Genomic DNA, 21837 nt, shown 5'->3' on the forward strand with positions numbered 1-21837 from the left:
TCAAACTTCAACGCCAAACAGGAAATGAAAGTAGCCGATTTACAAGGTCAAGTTGTCTTTTTTTTTCTATGTAACTTTTCAGCTGATTGCCATACAGACTTGTGGGTGATGTCATTGGAATCAGATCAGAGTATTTCTACATTGCAGTATTGATACTTTTACTTAAGTAAAGAATGTGAGTACTTTTACCACCACTGCAAGGACCCCACTTGATATTTAATATTTCATCTCTGGGACTTATTTAACTCTGTCAAAAGGAAACAAAGGAAACAAATGTACAGGTACATTTGTTTCCATTTGTACACTCTCAGAGTTACTGACCCATAAGTGACCATTTTGTTTCCCAACTATCAGTCATTTAGTCGTGGACCCCCTGGAACGCCCTTATGGACCCCTGGGGGTCCTCGGACCACACCTTGAGAGCCTGTGATTTACAGGATATTTTCTTTATCATTTTATCTCTTTATATTGGGCGCGTTCGGAAATTACGCACCGGAGCACACTCGCCTATTAGTTTGTATTGGCCAGTGCACTCAGTGCTGTATTTTCGAACGCACCCATTGTATGGCTCTTGTAGTAACTTCGATGGACAATTAAGCCTAAACTTTAGAAACAAACCCCAGAAAAATAAACATACAATACCGTATATGACAATCTCTATTTACTTTGTTTTATTTATATTTTAAGTATTGTTATTGATCCAGAAATGTCTGTTTATTCATGACATTACAACACAGTTAACCCTTAGTACTATTTTATTGATTGATTGATTGATTGATTGAATACTTTATTAGCAGTTTGCAAAAAGAAGCACAGGAAAGTACAGTTCAATACAAGGTCTGCTAAGAGGATTTTAAACCCAAGAAAGCGATACGGCTTGTTTCCATTTGGGTCCTTTGTACTCAATTCATACTTATGTCATTTTCTTTATGCATTTCCCTCTATTATTCTATTATTTAGCTCACAAGGCTGTAAACAATAAAATAACATGACTAGTAGCTACCATTAAGTTTATAATATAAGAGCCTGTGTTGTATACTGCAGCTTGTGGGCGTTTAACATGTTTGGGTGAGTAGGCTATACATTATATCTCCCCCAAACCAAATAATGTGGGTTCTTTTTTATCTAAAATTATGACTGACCGGCTTATAGCCTATTTAGGATGAATACTCATTTAAGAGATTTCAATATTGTTTTTACCGATTGCAAATATTAAACGGTTCTCATACCAAATGTTATTCAGTTGATTTTATATTGTTTAAATAAGACCATGTGTTATTCAATTTATGTTTGATGAGTGACTCAGTGACTACATTATTTCATAAAGTTTAAACTTGACAAATTCAAATATCATGTGGGTAAACTTACCCTTCAACTTCCATCAGCTTATTTCTTTTAAGTTGTTATTTTGAACTGGGGACCCCCCACCTTGTCAAGCACTTGGAGTTGTAGGCATTGCATTTAGTTTGACTCGGTTCCACAGATAAATATTGTGAAAATAGACGATCTACGAGCTTGTAGATCGGATATTTTCACAATGTTTGCCTCTTTCTTATGTAATGTTTGACAATTTGGTATTGAAAAGGTCATTAAATTGCAACTTTAGAAATGTGCAGAAACCCTGTATAGTATACACTTATACTGTAGGTTGGTTTGTTCACTGTTGAGTGAGAAGACAATGTGGCACATTAAGCTAATCATCAGGGGACCCCCCCAAAATAATCTGGGGACCCCCGACCCCCAGTTCGGGGGTCCACTGTTGTCATAGATGCTTACTGATGATTTCAACCGATAGAAGACATCCTGAAATAAGGGCAGATGTTTAGATTTACAGCCGTTTTGTCTTTTGCTTCAAGTACAACTTAGCCCACTCCATGTAGACACTTTTGTCTACAATTACTGATCAATGTCAGCTGGTGATTTTAGATATATAGATATAGATATATAATGCTCAAAGGCCAGTATACATCAGTTTTTCAGTCGCTAGAATGTATTTGATGGTCACTTACACCGTGATGTAACTGCACTCCCTCAACCGAATGTTAAAATAAAATATGAGACAGGCCTGTCTGTACACATACACATAACATACAGGGGTATTTGTATAATGTATAAACCCATGTAGCGAGACCTTCCCCCGAGACTAGGGTGTTCTTGGTTCCAACCCGAGTTGGAGGCGGGGAACCGGTTTGGTCTGGTTTGGTCCAGTAAACACAAACACTTACTTCACAGTTCAAAGTCAAAAAACAGGAACCTTTATTTACAAACATTTAAAAATAAAATAAAATACATTGTCAATAGTTCAGTTTTTGTTTCAAATCAGATTCAGTCAGTTGATAGCGATGATGATGTCTGTATCTACAGGGTTTCCCAAGGCCTTTTTTTTTTTTACCAGGGGCTGGAATTCCTCTTCCTTTACATGTAAATATAATTTCGTTGCTGTCGGGCAGAAACCAATCTCCAAATAACTTAATTTTTTTTCGTAAATTATTTGATCTTACTACAGCGTCACACAAGATCATCAAAAGTAGCAGATCCACAAGCGACGCGTTTTGAGCTTGTAGATCTGCTACTTTTGCCATTTTTGGGTTTGAATCCTGAAAAGTGAAGATATGAGGTTTCCACCCGACAGAGATGAATTGTCAGGTAATGAACCGTACTCAGCGCCTTGCACCGTTCTTCTGTACCGTGCTGTTGATACAGATTTGACCATTTTTGGTTTTCTTCTTCAATAGGCTCTGTGCACAGCAGCCATATAGGAAAGAAATTGGGCCTCTTCCTTACTTCCTTAACAGGGTGTTACCAATGATACTAAATAATGAAGGCTCTGTTCCATTCTGCTCAAACAGAGTCAGGGTGTTGAGTCACTGGAAACACTCTGCTACACCAGTGGGTCTCAAAGTGTGGTCCAGAGACCCTCATGGTTCCTTGAGGGGGTTTCAAATGGACCCTTACGGGCGTGTAACTCTGAGAGTGTACACATGGAACCAAATGGACCCGTAAGGGTCCATTTGGTTCCATGTGTACACTCTCAGAGTTACATGGGGGATCCTTGAAACCAAAAAGTAGAACCACTGTGCTACGCTAAATGGAATTCCCAAACAGTGGGTTTGGGACCCGTTTGTGGTTCGTGGACACATCTTTATGGTTGTGAATAAATATCCCTTTTTTTTCTATTTCCTTCAAATTCTTTTCAATTATTTCAAAAGATAAAAAACATATATACTGTATATATTCTTTTCCCAAAATTTTTTTTTCAAAATAACTTCATACCTCAAAGAAATTCCATAAATAAATAAACTTTTAAGAAAGTAGTGAAAATAGCAGATCTACAAGATCAGCTATTTTCACTAGTTTGGGTCCCGGGGTGGGGAAATCAAATGAATATTTTGGGTCTGGAACTGAGACGTTTGGGAACTAACTGTTATAGGGCGACACAGAGAGAGAGAGGCGTTAGGTGTAGGTTTTGAGTCCTGGATACTGAGATGCAATACTTCAATTAATGAACTAATGATGACATCATTAGTGGGTGGCTGTGAAAAAAAAAGAGTGGTCTGAGTGGTTTCCCCATTCTTCTGATCTGTGACCTCATCCTCTGACCTGTGACATCATCAGAGACAGACGCACACACGTCGATACAAAAACAACAGACGGAACCGACCGGTGACTTCCTGTCCCAAAGCAAAGACTTTAACAAAAGGAACAAATGCAACGCATTTAACAATGCTGACAAAATGTCACGACTGATTGGATGACGACATGAGCTCTGTCAGTCAATCAGTCAGACAGACAGTCTAACAGTCACTCCTCCACAGTTTGATGGTCTTGTCGTTTTCCAGTGCAGCTGAGGCGATAATGTTCTCTGTGGGATGACAGGCTGTGCAAATGACAACATCTACGCACACACACACACACACACACACACACACACACTTAAAGTCAGACATTTCTGTCTCTCTCCTCCAGGTCAACTTCTAACATGCACCATTACGGTGCGTTCATCATCGGTGACGAGTGCCTCTAACAGCCGCTGCTGGCCGGGTGCAGCGAGCTGCGAGTGGCAGTGTGTCTGTGTGTGAGGATGCGAGGCAACACTCACACAATCACGTGCAGCATGCGTCCCCCTCCCCCTGCGCCTAATGGCTGTACATGGGGCCGACGCGTGCTTCAGCGTGATTGTGTGAGTGTGGCTTCAGGAAGTAAATTCCTAGCCTCGATCTCCAGGCTTTTCTTTTTTAGTTTTGCTAAAAAATAAAAGCTTGGATATTCCTGTCCCAGCTGTTGGTACGCAAAAGCGCCTCGCGTCGTCTGATGTGCCGCGCATTATTTATTTTGGGTGTGCATGGGCACCTGCGCACCAGTTATGTGCACCCCTGTTAATATATTTATATTCTTTTAAAGCGATTTTTTTAACTCAAATCCTTGCTTCTGGGGGGTCCCTGGAACAAAATATTATGAGATGGGGGTCCGCGGCCAAATTCATAATAATTTTGGGGGTCCTTGACATGAAAAAGTTTGAGAACCACTGATATAGAAACATACGTTTTTCAGAATACTGTTGGGATTTATAGGAGACATTTGTAGAATCGGCTTCAGGTCTTAATGGGTTAATCTGCAAGACATGTTCTACAATATGTAGTGGGGGGGTCCCTGGGGGGGTCCCTGCTTCATCGCTCTCTCTCAGCTAAGGGGTCCTTGGCCTGAAAAACATTGAAGACCCCTGGTCTAGATTGTAGATCAGAAACATACAAGCTGAAGACCATAGATCACAGTATTATTATTATTATTATTATTATTATCTTACCTGTGTGTCCTTGTAGTTTCTGGACAATCTCTTTGGTCTGAAGGTTCCAGATGTAAACCATGCTGTCCTCTGACCCCGACACGATCCACTGCAACACACGGGGCAAAAGGTCAAGCACACCATGCACAGGTCAATAGGTCAACCAACTCACACACTAGAAGGAGAGGGGGGGGGGGGGGGGGGTGTTGGGGGGGGGTCAGTGACTCACCTTCCCTCCAGTGACAGAGAAGTTTGCAAACACACAGTACTTCTCATTCTTGTGTCCCGAATAGGTCTTCAAGCACTGGAAAACAAACCAGACAGACAAGTAAGACATACAGCTGGTTGGGCAGGCGGACGGGCAGGCAGACAGGCGGGGGGGCAGGCAGACAGGCAAACGGGCAGGCGGACAGGCTGATAAAACATGCACATCAGCCAACGTATGTCACACGGCAATGTTTAACCTCCAAAAAACAAAACCAAACGGGTCAAAGAGGAGGCGGGGCAGAGGAGCACAACACATGGAATGAAGCAAATTGTACAACAGGTGGTTCCGAACCAAGCAATTCCATTGGTATGAAATAGGCGCTCTACCCGTGCTCAAACGAGCATGACGGAACACCTGGCCGTTCTCAAATGAAACTAATCAAAATATGAAGACGGAGTCTCGGCAGAGCAGGGCCGACTAAGTGGCTAGGCTAGCAGTTTGCATGAGAAGTTCACAGACGTAGCAGTTCAATCTGGCATTGAAACAAAATGTTGTTGAATATCTTAACAATGACATTCAGCTAACAGTTAAAGGACAACTTTAGTTTTTTACAACCAATGTTTATATTTTAGCTTGTAATTAAAGTAAATAAAAGATGAGTGTTCTTTTTTTTTCATTTACTGCTTTCTATAGTTTTAGCAATTTTCGCGATATTTTTTACAGTGGGCAGGGGCATTCTGTCCGGTGGCTAAATATGCCTTTTTTACACAATAAAAAAAGGTGCTGTGGTCTTTGATGGCCAGATGTGAGTTATTGGGGGCTAGTAGAGCTACTGTAAATAATAATAAAGAAAACGCCCGGTTATTGTGTAAAAAAAGACATATTTAGCCACCGGACAGAATGCCCCCGCCCACTGTAAAAATGATCGTGAAAATTGCTAACACTATAGAAAGCAGTACATTTAAATGTTTTAACACTCATCTTTTATTTACTTTAATTACAATCTAAAACATAAACCTTGGTTGTAAAAAAACAAAGTTGTCCTTTAAGTATTGTTTCTCTATGTGTTCAGTTTGGGAAACGTTGTCTAGCGCGTCTCAATGTTGGGTCTGGACTGGCTGAGTAAACAGGGACTGTCTCTGTCAGCCGATCTACAAGCTCACAACACGTTGCGCTTGTAACGTAACAGCGTGTAGACAGACAGGCAGACAGACAGACAGACAGACAGACAGACAGGCAGGCAGGCAGGCAGACAGACAGACATGTAGACAGACAGACATGTAGACAGACAGACATGTAGACAGACAGACATGTAGACAGACAGACATGTAGACAGACAGACATGTAGACAGACAGACATGTAGACAGGCAGACAGTACCTTTCCTTTGCTGTAATCCCATAGCTTCAGTGTGCTGAAGACAGAGCAGACAGACAGACATCAACAACAGTTTAACACCACAGTTTCTCAACCTGCGGCCCGGGCACCAGCTGTGGTCACACTGGTGATATTCATAATGATCAGTGTGACAACCTTACACACAGTACACATCATTCAGTACACATTTACTACACAACCCAACAGACAGTACACAGGGCGGCAGTGGCTCAGGGGTAGAGTGGCCGGACGGAAGCCATGAGGTTCCCGGTTCGATCCCGGGCTCCCCCAGACTTAGTGTCAAAGTGTCCTTGAGCAAGACTCTGAACCCCTAATTGCTCCTGATGAGCAGGTTGGTGCCTTGCATGGTTTCCTCCTCCATCGGTGTGTGAGTGTGTGAATGTAATGCACAATCTATGTATGGGTACCAGGTACCCATATAAATAATAGAATATCGGATCTGCTGTTCAGTTCCTAGACGCGCTAGAAACTGCAAAGTGGGGTGCAGGTCCCCTCATACTCTGAGAGTGTACAAATTGAACCAAATGGACCCGCAACAGTTAGAGGTGTCACGATACGCCTAATCCACAATTCGATTTTTATTTAATTTTAATTATTAGGCTGCCGACTCTTGATTTGTAAAGAAAAAAAAAAGTTTTTCAATAAATAACTTTTATTTGAATAACAATGATAAATAAATGTAGAATCTAGAATAATAAAACGTTTAACATATTAATAATATAAACTTTGGGTTTTATTAACCGTCATTGACCTTAAGAAGATTAGTTAACATTCTTTGAAAAGTTATGATTTTTTTCCCATTCCAAGTGGCTATGACTGCCTTTCAAAGTTTGCGGGCCCAGGGTAGATAAGCCGGCCTGGCGGAGATCTGCGCACTAGGAGGAGCACACCGTTCTAGTTAAAGCAGGCAATCAATTCTACATGGCTCAGCCCTTCAGTAACTCTTGCCTTAATTTCTCATACGTCGCAGGCAACACACTTGCTCAAACACGATCCGATTGGCACTTTGTAACGTGGTTCTAGAACGCGATTAAATGTTTAAATCCAGCGTTCTCCAACCACTGAAAAGGCTCGCATGTCACCGTGACTGCGCTCGTTATTTCTTGAGCGCGACCCGTGGGTCGAATGATGTGAGTTTGGGATAGTTGGCTTCCCCTGGACGCGCACATGTGCAGGACTAACATAATGAAATAGCGTGAGAATCGCGATACAGCTTGTGATTTCGGTACACTGTATCGAACGTCAATTCCGATACATTTTGGTTACATATGGAGTATGGTGACTTAGTAACGGTACATATAGAGTATGGTGACTTAGTAACGGTACATATGGAGTATGGTGACTTAGTAACTGTACATATGGAGTATGGTGACTTAGTAACGGTACATATAGAGTATGGTGACTTAGTAACGGTACATATGGAGTATGGTGACTTAGTAACGGTACATATGGAGTATGGTGACTTAGTAACGGTACATATAGAGTATGGTGACTTAGTAACGGTACATATAGAGTATGGTGACTTAGTAACGGTACATATAGAGTATGGTGACTTAGTAACGGTACATATAGAGTATGGTGACTTAGTAACGGTACATATAGAGTATGGTGACTTAGTAACGGTACATATAGAGTATGGTGACTTAGTAACGGTACATATGGAGTATGGTGACTTAGTAACGGTACATATAGAGTATGGTGACTTAGTAACGGTACATATAGAGTATGGTGACTAAGTAACGGTACATATAGAGTATGGTGACTTAGTAACGGTACATATGGAGTATGGTGACTTAGTAACGGTATATATAGAGTATGGTGACTTAGTAACGGTACATATAGAGTATGGTGACTTAGTAACGGTACATATAGAGTATGGTGACTTAGTAACGGTACATATAGAGTATGGTGACTAAGTAACGGTACATATAGAGTATGGTGACTTAGTAACGGTACATATGGAGTATGGTGACTTAGTAACGGTACATATAGAGTATGGTGACTTAGTAACGGTACATATAGAGTATGGTGACTTAGTAACGGTACATATAGAGTATGGTGACTTAGTAACGGTACATACTTGTCTAGAGTAGATACATTTTGGTTACATATAGAGTATGGTGACTTAGTAACGGTACATAGAGTATGGTGACTTAGTAACGGTACATACTTGTCTAGAGTAGCAGCCAGGATGTATTTTCCGTTGGGGGAGAACTTGACAAACGACACAGGAGGATTATCATCATCTGGAGACACAAACACAACATCTATCAATGCTTTGTTATATATTTACACATGATTGACTGATTGAACATGTATTAGTCAAAGATGTGAAACAGTAACACATTAAGGTAAAAAGGATTACAAACAAATAAAGTCCTGGAGACTTGTTTCCATTGTGGTCCTATGTATTCAATTCATCAACAGAGCATAGAATATTAACCCATTCAATCCGGGAACGCATCTGTGTCATTTTAAGATCTCTTTTGCTATTCAAAAATAGCAGATCTACAAGCTCATAGCATGTATGAGCTTGTAGATCTGCTATTTAATAAAAATCGTGAACATTTTTGCAAATATTTGAATATATATATATTATATATTTTTTTTTTTAAAGCAAACATTTGTAACTCTAATCTTTGCTTCTGGGGGGTCCCTGGAACAACATATTTAGAGATGGGGGTCGGTGGCCAAATACATATCATTCTGGTGGTCCTTGACATGTTTGAGAATCACTGATATAGAAACATACGTGTTTTCAAAAGACTGTTAGGATTTAGAAGACACTTTTAGAATCAACCAGAAGCAAAGATTTCAGTGGAAAAAAAAAATTCGCTTAAAAAAAAAAGATATATTCAAAGATTTGCACATAGTTTTTACGATTTTTCCTCAACAATAAAAATAGCAGATCTACAAGCTCTCAGCGCGCCACTCGGTACCACAGATCTACAAGCTCAATCTGCTACTTTTGATGCTTTTGTGTGACGCTGTAGTGTATGATCAGGTAGCTGATTTAATTTAAGAAAAAACACGAAAGAGTTCAAATACGGAGATACGAGGTTTCTGCCCGACAACAACGGTAGAATGTATTTGTTTATTTTGACGGGACAGCGCATATTAACACATTGACTGCCAATCGCGTAGATCTACGCGAAGTGGTGTTTTTTTTTTTTCTCGAAAGGAACAAAAAGTGCACTTTCTGAAATTTTCGATCCACTTCCGTCTCCGGTAGCACCACCGGAAACGGAATTATCCGGGTTCCGTTTTTTCCGATCGTATCCGTTTCCTGTCTGGGACGAAATCTAAAAGTCGATCATCTCGGTGGTTGTTTTTCTCCTCGCTGATCACTGTTTAGCGTTCACCGCTGTAGCTTCAAGATGGCGGATCGCAAAAGGAAGCGGTCTTCACTGCTCGTCTCACACAGATCCCCTGTGTGTTTAGAACCAAATGAACGCGCACTTTTAAACGTATTTAGCGAGGTCTGTGGCGACATGAAAAAAAACAAAAAAACTACAATAAAACGCTGGCACTGGTGAGTATATTATGATATTAAACTCTGGCATGGAATGTGTTAATGAACACATTCACATGTAGATGTAAATAGACTGGATTTAGCCAGAATGCTAGTGTTCATCAATCGTCTCACCGCATATTCATTCACTGTATGAATCATATATTGTAAACATGAATCTATCACTATATGATACACTGTATGTTTTTATGAATCAGCAGGTTTCTACTCACCTATCAGCGTCTTCAGACACTGGCCTGACGCGGTGTCCCATATACGACTACACACACACACACACACACACACACACACACGTGTTAATTTTGACAGCAAATTTGTATGTAGTTTCAGTCACAGTATTTTTAAATCAATTCCATTTAGTTTCAGTCACATTTTAGTCCTCTGAAATGTTTTGGTTTAAGTTTAGGATCACCCACAAAGTTTGGGGCCAGTTGCATGCTGGGAACTGGAGTTATGGCTGCTTAAAGCCCAGCCATAAAACATGGGAAGAATATTCCACTCTGATTTACTGTGTGTGTGTGTGTGTGTGTGTGTGTGTGTGTGTGTGTGTGTGTGTGTGTGTGTGTGTGTGTGTTCATACCAGAGACCGTCATAGCTGCTGGAGACGATCAGAGAACCATCTCTGTTGAAGTGAACCTACACACACACACACACACACACACACACACACACACACACACACGCGCGCGCACACACACACACACACACACACACACACACAGTAAATCAGAGTGGAATGGGGAGATCTTTGCCAATACCAAGATAATAAGATGACAGCTGCTGAACTAGGTTAACTAGATGGTTAATTAACTTGTTAAATTGTTGTTTAATGAACTTACAGCGGAGACTGGGTCGGAGTGGGCGGGTAAAGTCTTCAGACACTTTCCTGTTTTCACATCCCAAATACGCACACTCTCGTCAAACTACACACACACACACACACACACACAGGATAAGAAGTTATACAGTAAATGAATTCATACTTTTTAGAGACAAACACAAAATATGAATTTACATTCATAGTACAAGACAATACTACTACGGTAGTTAATAAAAACACAGAACTGTTATGATATGACAGATATAATACAGACCACACACACAACCAACCAACCGACCACACACACACACACAATTGTTAATATGTTGGATTCATGTTTGTGTATTTTCAGACCTTGAATAGAAAAGATCATGAGTAAAATTAATTGACAAAAACTGATGATAGTGCCGTCAAACTAGTCTATGAATCTGATCTATGAAATCTATGAAAAAGTTTAATCTGCATCACAACTTTATACAATATGTAGTGGGGGGGGGGGGCAGGGGGGGGGTCATTATTGGCGAGGAGTCACGACCAATGTCAAGTTATATATTATAGTTTTAAATGGAGGCACTGCATTGAACTGTACACTTTGTTACACCGTTTTCATTTATAAAAAGAGGGAAAAGCTCTAAGAAGATAATAAGAGCTAAGCTAAAATCCTGGATGTATTTGAATGAATAAAATCATTATTATTACAAACAACTACTCTGTCCTGGTGAGGCTTCCACCTGGGTGTGTTGAGGAGGACATCTAGTGGTCGACAACGGTAAAGCATTTAGCAGACAGCATGCAGATTGGGTGATTCCGGTGTTGACGAGCATTTATTCATTACTAACACAGTGTCAACACACACACACACACACACACACACACACACACACACTTACCGATCCAGACACAACCAGGTTGGACTGAGGGTTGAAGTTGCAGCAGAAGACGTAGTTACTGTGTCCTTTTAATGTCTTCAAACACTTCCCCTGAAGACAGACAGACAGACAGACAGACATGTGATGAGTCGTTTATGAACACATCACCTCAGTGTATTCAACGTCACGAGGAGAGAGAGAGAGAGACAGAGTCAGGTAGGAAAGAATAACTAAAGCTGGCCTTACACTACAGGATCTTTAAAATGTATTGAAATGTATTGAAATTATTGAAATTTATTGAAACATTTCTGGCAAAGGATGCAATCCTCTACGCCAGACTCAACACAATATAGATGTTTCTTTTCAAATTGCAACATTCACTATTCATAATGTACTACCCTTCAACCCACCACCCCACCCCACAACCCACATACAATCCCCCAATATACATACGATACACAAATTTCATTTTTACATGAAATGTTTAATATCTGTTGGTTAACCAGTCTATTAAGTTACAAGCCAGCCCTATAATTGTACAGAAAGTCTTTTGATGACCAGAATTTGTCAAGTCTATTCTTGAAGGTATTGACTGAAGGAGCCAGGACCACTTCACTTCCTCTGGAAGTGTGTTCCATGCTCTTACAGCACCAAGTGTAAAGAAGTTCTTTCTCTTTTCAGAGTTACAGTTTAGTAAAAATTAAACGATTTTGAAATCTGGTAGCATCACCCACTACAGGATAATCTTATTAACACACACGTGACGCTGTGACGTGTGTTACATTATGGAGGTTACATTTAACACCTGGCCAGAATAATAACATCTTGTATACAGAAATGGTGTATGAGGAGGGGGTCCCTGGAACAAAACGTTTTCAGATGGAGGTCCACGGCCAAACACGTATGAATGTGTCCTTAAGGTAAGTTAAGTGGTTTTCTTTGGTTAAAATAAGAACGAGGATTTCGCCTTATAAATAAATAGCAGACATAAATGAAGGACTGACGGGTGAAAATATATGATGGATTTTTTTTACCCATATCCATGGACTGGGCTGGAAGGAAGGAAGGAAGCAATCAATCAATCAATCAAAATCATCTACATCTACATTGTAATCTATTTATTGTGTTATACCTATTCATCTATTTCTCTGTCAGTACAGACAGAGAGAGTGACAGACAGACGGACGAACAGACAGACAGACGGACAGCAGAGATATAGTCCTATAGATAGACGTGATAAATGAGAAATTATGTGGAAAAAGGACTAGATTTGTGGTTTGGTAAACATGAAATAAATAGCCGACATAAATGAAAGAATGACGGGTGAAAATATATGATGTATTTTTGGACCTGTATCCATCACGTGATGATGTGTGATGACATCACCAGTCAGTCAATTTGATCTACCATCCTACATAAACGACTTAACGGTATTAAAAGTGTGTGTGTGTGTGTGTGTATGCGTGTGTGTGCATGCATGCGAGTGCGCACGCACGTGCGCCATGTGTGTGCCGACAGCCAGCGGACCCCGTCCCTTGCGTGGGAACAGCGGCCGTCTTTCCATCGGCCCCTCGCTGTGCCCGCTCCATACAGTAGCGATCCAGATAAATACCTAACATGTTACATGTTTGAAAAGGGTCGGGCGATCCCGACCATCCTGTGAGCACCTCGGGAGGGTTAAGGTTGGATCTGTAAACCCTCACACTAGACCATAATATTTGTGATGGATGTGGGTCCAAAAATACATGATATATTTTCACCGGTCATTCCTTCATTTAATGTAGCCATTTTATTTTATGTTTACCAAACCACAAATCTTTTTTTCCAGCATTATTTCCCCATTTATCACGTCTATCGATATTTATGCCCGAGATTCGCCCCCGATGTAAGCTGGGGTACTCCCCCGGTACTTGGGAGAGTTGTTTCAGACCCCGATTTGTAGTGTAAGGCCAGCTTAAACATACGTGTGTGTGTGTGTGTTATGTGTGTGTGTGTGTGTGTGTGTGTGTGTGTGTGTGCGCGTGCGTGTGTCTTACAGAACTGCTGTCCCAGATCTTCAGTGTCTTGTCGTCGGAGGCGGAGACCAGCAGGTTGGAGTCAGACGACCACGACACGTCAGAGATGCCCTGGAGGACACACCCACCCACCCAACACAACACATATGACATCACCATAGATCACTGTGACACATAGGGCTAAGTTTGACCACTACAAATGCTCTAATCTTACAAAAAATAAATAACCAAACATTGTTTCGGCGAAAGCCGCGCAACATGCTTCCATAGAAGCATGGATTAAAGCAGTGGTTTTCAACCAGTGGTCCGGGGACCACCAGTGGTCCTTGGGGGGGCTACCAGGGGGTCCCCAGCTAGATTAGTTAACATAGCCTCAGAATAATTTTAACCACTTAGCTTTGGCTATTCAAAAATAGCAGATCTACAAGCTCATAGCGCGGCACCGAGTGCCTGTAGATCTGCTATTTTGGAAAAATCTTGAAAATGTGTGCAAATCTTTGAATATATACATTTTCCAAAGAGAAAATTTTTAACTCAAATCTTTGCTTCTGGGGGTCCCTGGCACAAAACATTTTCAGATGGTGGTCCGCGGCCAAATGTGTATCAATTTAGGGGTCCCTGGCATGAAAAGGGTTGAAAACCACTGGATTAAAGCAAAATAAAATCTTTTTTTAACACAATATGTAAAATGAATCTGGATGATGTTTTAGTAATATTGTTCCTGCTGCTGTTCTACATACTGCCAACCAGGTGAAGAAATCACAGACTGAGGCTTTAACCTTTGCTTTTATGACATATCTGAGACCATTAGGGTTTTAAGGAAAATGCTTCTAAATGTTTTTGCTAGTTTGACCACTTCAAACGCTCCAATCTTTGAAAATATTAACCGAAAATAGCCGATCTAGATCGGCTATTTTCGCTGCGAAACGTGCTTCCATAGAAGACATGCTGGCTGCTATGGAATCCAAAAGACTGAAATCAGTCGGGCGACTGAGAACTTTAATTCATGCATAGAAGACATGCTGGCTTCCAGATGACTGAAGTCAGTGCTCAGAACTTTAATCCATAGAGTGACGTTGGGTGCAGGAACTCACCAGTTTGTGGCCGGCGATGGACTTCTCAAACTTCCCGTCGAATGCTCCCCAGATCTTTATCAGCTTGTCCGCAGCTGCACACGGAAACACACGTTGCCATGGATACGGCATTATTATTATTATGGGATGATGAAAGAAGCCTGGTTTGTAAAGGTTGGGTGTGAAAGCTACAAATGCAGCTATAACCCTAACCCCCCCAATGCACTGTGGTTTCAACTGACAGATTATTATTATTCTATTTGGTTCAATTTTTACCTTCTCAAAATGGTGACTAATCTGCATAGGGCTGGCACATTTACATAATCGCCTACTCGCAATTATTTCGCATAACCGTCATAGTCGTTTCCATGTTGGAAAATGTCCATATATTTTCAAACATTTTCCATAAATAGCAGAGTTGTTGTTGTTGTTTTTTTTTAAGTATAAAACTATTAACACATTGTGTGCCAGAGGTTTATTAAAATATTGTACGTTCAGTGCCTACTATTCTTCCATCCACTTACGTTGATAGGTTTCGTGCTGTAGAAGCCCCGACGCGGAAGTGCATGTAAACAAAGCGTGCGTGCGAGACGGCGGAGGGTCCCGACTAACGCCTGGAACAATAATATTTCTAACGCGATCCTCCATTGCAGAGTGATCACCGATCGAAAACGGCTCGCTTCCACCACGTTAAAAAGAAATGGAGATATTAAGCTTTTAGTCAAGGAGTTAACATTGGAAAGGCCGACCGGAAGGATTTTTGACATGGATCCACATCCGGCCTCTCCTTCTCAGAAACTCTTTGGATGATCCCAAAGTTTCGTTAGAGCGCCCCACGTATAAAAATAAAATTGTGTCAAAAACGGTCCGGACCGTTTTCGGCACACAATGTGTTAAATGTGTCAGTAATTTATTTGTATATTTAAGTTATTTGTCATATCTGCCCTGAGCAAACTGTGATTACGAAGCCTAAAACCCAACAGAAATGATCCGATGTTCAATGGCAAAAAAACATTAAATTGTCAACTCAAATGTTTGTGACAATCGTGACAGCTCTGTCCTCACCTGGAGACTCTCATCCAGGACAGGCTTCTATTCAGACAGCGCCTCCTGCAGGAGACTATAGGCTCAGATCTGAACCCATTTGATTTGGCGTTAGTTAGAGGCCTGTTACGAGTCGACCCCGAGCAGGGTTCGAACCCAAGACCTTCCTGCCTATATGCACTAGCGCAGCCCTCTCTAAGCCTTACTAAACCAATGAATATAAAAAGTGAAATGGAAAAAAGGTATTGTATTCTTACAGGAGCTGGCCAGCCACTCTCCATTAGGGCTGAACTTAACAGAAGACACTGCCTTGGTGTGTCCGGCCAGGGTGAACTTCACTGTGTAGTTGGGCTTGGCTGGGTTGGACTGGAACACACACACACACACATCAAATCAACATTTTAGGACAGCATTGAAAATAGCTTACACTAGCCAAAAAGAAAAGCTGAGAAATAGCAGATCTACAAGCTCACAACGCGTCGTGCTGTGAGCATTAAGTCTAGTAACGTACCTTACTGCTGGATCCAGACTTTACGTTCTCTTCATGTCGCTCATGTTTCTTGTCTTCTGACGACATCTAATAATAATAATAATAAATTATTGTACATTTTATTTATATTGCACTTTACACTTGAAACAAATCGGTCGACACGCGCCGACGTTTTGCCACTTAATCCCATCATGTACAACACACTGACTTTTGGGGCGACCGTGTTTTTGGGGGCGAGTGTGTTTAGAAACTACTTTTAGGTGACTAAATATCATGAGATTTTAGTGGACTAAATGTACAGTTGATTTAGTCGACTAACATTTATGTTGGCAGGCCTTGATGGTGAAACCTGTGTGTGTGCTGAAAATAGCAGATCTGTAAGTTTGCAACACGTGACGTCGTCAGTGAAAAAAGGTGGCCGGCGAAACATTTTTCGCCATAGTTTTAGTTGACGAGATGAACACTGGCGAGACTACGTGCCCTCTGCTACTGGAGCTGCATTCCATTTAGTCATATATCTGCCCTGTGGCCTGGTACAGTACTATCATACTACAGATATGACATGTTTACTAAGCCTGGTACAGTACTATCATACTACAGATATGACATGTTTATTATGTTGTAATGGTCAGTGTAGGGACACACTTTGTTCCTTATTTTTGGGGAATCAATCAATGACACATCTTGCAAGTTCAAACAGCTCATATACATATCATTTAACCCATTAAGACCTGTGGCCGATTCTAAAAATGTTTTCTAAAGCCTAAGTTTTTTGAAAATAATAAAAAAAAAATATTTTTTCACAATAAAAAAAAAAAAATAGCAGATCTACAAGCTCATAGCGCGGCACTCGGTGCCGCGCTATGAGCTTGTAGATCTGCTATTTTTGAATAGCCAAAGAAATCTTAAGATGACACAGATGCGTTCCCGGGTCTCAATGGGTTAATACAGGTTGTTTTAACCCATTAAGACCCGGGAACGCATCTGTGTCATCTTAAGATTTCTTTGGCTATTCAAAAATCATGAACAAAATTTTTGTGCAAATCTTTGAATATATATATATTTTTAAAGCGACATTTGTCAAATATTTTGTTCCAGGGACCGCCAGGAGCAAAGATTTGAGTTACAAATGTTCGCTTTATAAAGTATATATTAAAACATTTGACAAGCTCATAGCGCGGCACTCTGTGCTATGTTTTAGGATCATGTTCCCACCAAGAATATGGATCAAGCCACGTTTGGCAACCCTATAGGTCACTGCAACACACACACACACACACACACACACACACACACACACACACACACACACACACACACACACACACACACACACACACACACACACACACACACACACACACACACACACACACACACACACACACACAGGTGTAAAGTAACTAAGTACATTGACTCAAGTACTGTACTTAAGTACAATTGAGGAATTTTCACTCATTCTCAATACTTTAACTTATACTCTATTACATCTCAGAGGCAAATATTGTACTTTTACTCCACAACAAGTATTTGAAAACTTCAGTTACTAGTTACTTTGTTTTTGATTATTATTACAAAACACACACCCACTTCAGGCCTATATACATTTAGGCCTTTTGAAAATAGCAGATCTACAAGCTCGCGATGAGACACATTGTGAGCTTGTAGATCTGCAATTTTCAAAACATTTGTATACATTTCACAAGTTGTGAAATGGGGACATTCTGCATGATGAGTACTTTAGGTACATTTTGATACCAATACTTTGGTACTTTTACTCAAGTACATTTTGAATCCCAGACTTTTACTTGTAAAAGATTCTATATTGCAGTATTGATACTTTTACTTGAGTAAATGCATGCGAGTACTTTTTCCACCACTGCACGCGCGCGCGCACACACACACACACACACACACACACACACACACACACACACACACACACACACACAGTAAGAATGAGTGACAGCCGTGAAACACACATAATAACTACACACTGCTATTAGCATTAGCATTAGCTCACTGTGCTGCTTGTGTGGACGGAGGAAGCTAATGCTAACCATGATAGGCTAGGCTAGCATCGTGTATCTTATAGTGGAACCAAACTATAGACGTACCGTGTTTTTCAGCAGCTGTAGCGCCACCACCAGGAGGCTGAACGCAACTATTAGTTAATAAGCGTGTTAATGAGCATGAAGTTAGAGTAATAAATGAGTTATTAGAGTTATAAACACACCATCAGTCCAGATGAGAAGTGATACACACAACACAACCTAGTGTTGCCAGGTTTTGCGAGAGATAAGCAACCAGGTCTATGAAAACAACAAGCCCAAAAGAAGCACCTGTATACAATACGGTGGCTATTTTTGGTGAGCTTGTAGATCTGCTATTTTTAAAAAACAATCGTGAAGAAAATGTGAAAAATGTGGAACATTTGTTTGTTTTTACACAAATCTTGCATTAAGGGGGAAAATATTAATACAATATCGAAAATGTTTGGACATGTAAATGTTTGAGAACCACTGGTTTAAACAACATTAGGAAACAAGATCAAATAAACAACTACACTTTAGAAACAAGACCAAATAAACAACTACTTTATAAACTAGACCAAATAAACATCTACACTTTAGAAACAAGACCAAATAAACAACTACTTTATAAACTAGACCAAATAAACATCTACACTTTAGAAACAAGACCAAATAAACAACTACACTTTATTAACAAGACCAAATAAACAACTACACTTTAGAAACAAGACCAAATAAACAACTACACTTTATTAACAAGACCAAATAAACAACTACACTTTAGAAACAAGACCAAATAAACAACTACACTTTAGAAACAAGACCAAATAAACAACTACACTTTAGAAACAAGACCAAATAAACAACTACACTTTAGAAACAAGACCAAATAAACAACTACACTTTAGAAACAAGCCCAAATAAACATCTACACTTTAGAAACAAGACCAAATAAACAACTACACTTTAGAAACAAGATCAAATAAACAACTACACTTTAGAAACAAGACCAAATAAACATCTACACTTTAGAAACAAGACCAAATAAACAACTACACTTTATAAACAAGACCAAATAAACAACTACACTTTATAAACAAGACCAAATAAACAACTACACTTTAGAAACAAGACCAAATAAACAACTACACTTTAGAAACAAGACCAAATAAACCTCAACCCACAACTACCAATATTTACAAGCAACTTTACGGAAAAACAAGCCCAAAGTCGCTTATAATAAGCAGACATGGCAACGCTGAACAGAATGTGGCGGTCGTCGTGACGTCACGGACACTCTACTCTACTGCGCAGCCGCGGTGAAGCGTAACGTGAGGCGTGTGCTGTGTGCGTGCGACGTGCGTCGAACACAGCCGATCTACAAGCTCACACCGCAGTTAGAGCACGTTGGCGTTGTGGGGTTTGTGAGCTTGTAGATCGGCTTTTGTCGAGCACCGGGCACCGTCGTGCAACTCGGCCATTACGTTTCCGGTGCCGAGGTTCAAAACATCACGTGACCACTACATTGTCTAATAATAATAATAATAATAATTGTTCAACTCCAACTTGGGCCTCCACATAAATATCCACGATGGTGTAAATAACCAAGTAATTTACTCAAGTACTGTATTTAACTGTCAATTTGTATCCATTATTTGAGACACACATCCGGGTTTTTGACCAATAAGCATCTTTGTTTGGCCCGATTTCGGGACCGCTGACGTTTTTTTGGGCTAAACAAAGGCATCACGTGACGTTAATCCCCCTCCCCTATTCGCTCATAGTAAGACATGACGTATTTGTAGGCAAAAGTATATCGTAACAGCATCAATCCTCGATAGTATAGTGGTCAGTATCCCCGCCTGTCACGCGGGAGACCGGGGTTCAATTCCCCGTCGGGGAGGATCATCTTTATTTCGATTAATTGAGTACAAAGGACCTCAATGGAAACAAGCCATAGGCTTTCTTGGGTTTAAAATAATCGTCAGCAGAACTTGTATTGAACTGTACTTTCCTGACCTTTCTTTTGTAAACTGCTAATAAAGTATTCAATCAATCAGTAGGCCTACAATGTTGAGGTATGTTTTACTTATTGAATTTTATTTCTACTCCACTACATATCAGAGGAAAATATTGTACTTTTTACTCCACTACACTTATTTGAAAACTTTAGTTACTAGCCTACTAGTTACTTATATAGATACTTAGTAGATTTTGCTTATAATTACAAAACATACACTAACCGCACTGTCCACTTCAGCCCTATATATAGGCCTACTTATAAGCTATTTGAAAATAGCCGATCTACAAGCTCACAACGTGTCGCGACACGTTGTGAGATTTGTATAAATTTTTTAAACTTGAAATGGGACATTCTCTAAAATTAGTACTTTAACGTTAAGTATATGTTGATGCCAATACTTTTGTACTTTTACTCAAGTACGTTCTGAATACCAGACTGTCAGTCTTGCAATATACTATGGCACGTTCAGAAGCTGAAGGTCCTTACACACCGTGGCGATTTTTTTCATGCGAATAATACGTTTTTTTTTAAACCTTATAAAGTCAATGCAAGCTTCCACACCAGTTTCGCGGAGCGAAAAAAGCGTCTTTTAATTATTCGGAACGAGTCCGAATTTTGCGTATATTCGCATATTCGCCGGTGTGTAACCGCCTTTACTTTGTGCTCTTTAGATACTACAATAAAATAATACAGTGTACACATTAAGCAATCTGGGAACCCATCGTCAAATAAAAAGGAAAAACAGCGTCCCCAGCGTTTGTTTTGAGAGATTACACATTAAGAAACAACACAGCAGAAAACAATGTGTGATTATGTCTTCTTTTATTTTCCTGGGCCGAGTATTTCACAAGGTCATAATCGTTCAGAAATAGTGTTTGTTCATAAGGCCTTATGAACAAACACTATTTCCTGGCCCTCATTGACTCCAATATATTCTATGGCTGCAGTTTGCCTCCCAGGGCGGAAGTGAACGAGTGGCAACCCGTCCAATTCGATCCGGACAATCAATACAGGCAATGAGAGCGACCTTAGAAGAGGCGTGGTCACGCCTCCTGGATTCAGCACGGTAAATAACTGTGACATTTGAGATAATTATGAAACAATGATTCTAGTCTCACCCAGAGACTCCCAGCTTCAGTGGTTCTCAAAAGGAAGAGTTAACGGGTCCATTTGGTTCCACTTGTACACTCTGGCTCGGGTGGCGCAATGGGTAAAGTGCCTGGCCACCACCGCGGAGGCTGGGGGTTCGAATCCGCAGCTGTGCATCCTGCTTTGTCTAGTGTCTCTATTCACCTGTTTCCTAGGCTGTGTGTTTTCCACTTCCTGTCGATTTGATCCAATGAAATCCAATGAAACTGGTCAGATGACCAATGATATCCAATGAAATCGACAGGAAGTGGAAAACACACAGCCTAGGAAACAGGTGAATAGGAACACAATTTGCTGTGTTTGGGGCGGAGGGAAGCCGGGCGCCGGGCGGGAAGGGTGACATTTGTCACTGCATGTACTCCTACGGGCTGGGGGCGGAGCCTGTCAGCAGGGAGTGTTGG

At 40.6% G+C, this 21837-nt stretch overlaps 1 protein-coding gene across 1 annotated transcript; it reads right to left on the minus strand.

The window, feature by feature from the left end:
- Nucleotides 1–2225: 2225 nt before the first annotated feature.
- On the minus strand, nt 2226–18507 carry LOC308088139 (WD repeat-containing protein 5-like). The gene is made up of 14 exons (XM_080432515.1): nt 18349–18507; nt 16253–16318; nt 15999–16107; nt 14719–14792; nt 13646–13735; nt 11631–11720; nt 10760–10843; nt 10501–10556; nt 10133–10179; nt 8559–8634; nt 6371–6404; nt 5013–5087; nt 4805–4892; nt 2226–3895 (listed from the first exon to the last, which is right to left on the minus strand). Exons 2-14 carry the CDS (start codon nt 16316–16318, stop codon nt 3795–3797), a joined length of 990 nt encoding a protein of 329 aa, XP_080288641.1. The 5' UTR covers nt 18349–18507; the 3' UTR covers nt 2226–3794.
- Nucleotides 18508–21837: the final 3330 nt, after the last annotated feature.

The sequence above is a fragment of the Gymnoscopelus braueri genome, assembly GCF_963280865.1.
Source record: "Gymnoscopelus braueri genome assembly, chromosome: 7".
In the NCBI taxonomy this organism is placed as follows: Eukaryota; Metazoa; Chordata; class Actinopteri; order Myctophiformes; family Myctophidae; genus Gymnoscopelus; species Gymnoscopelus braueri.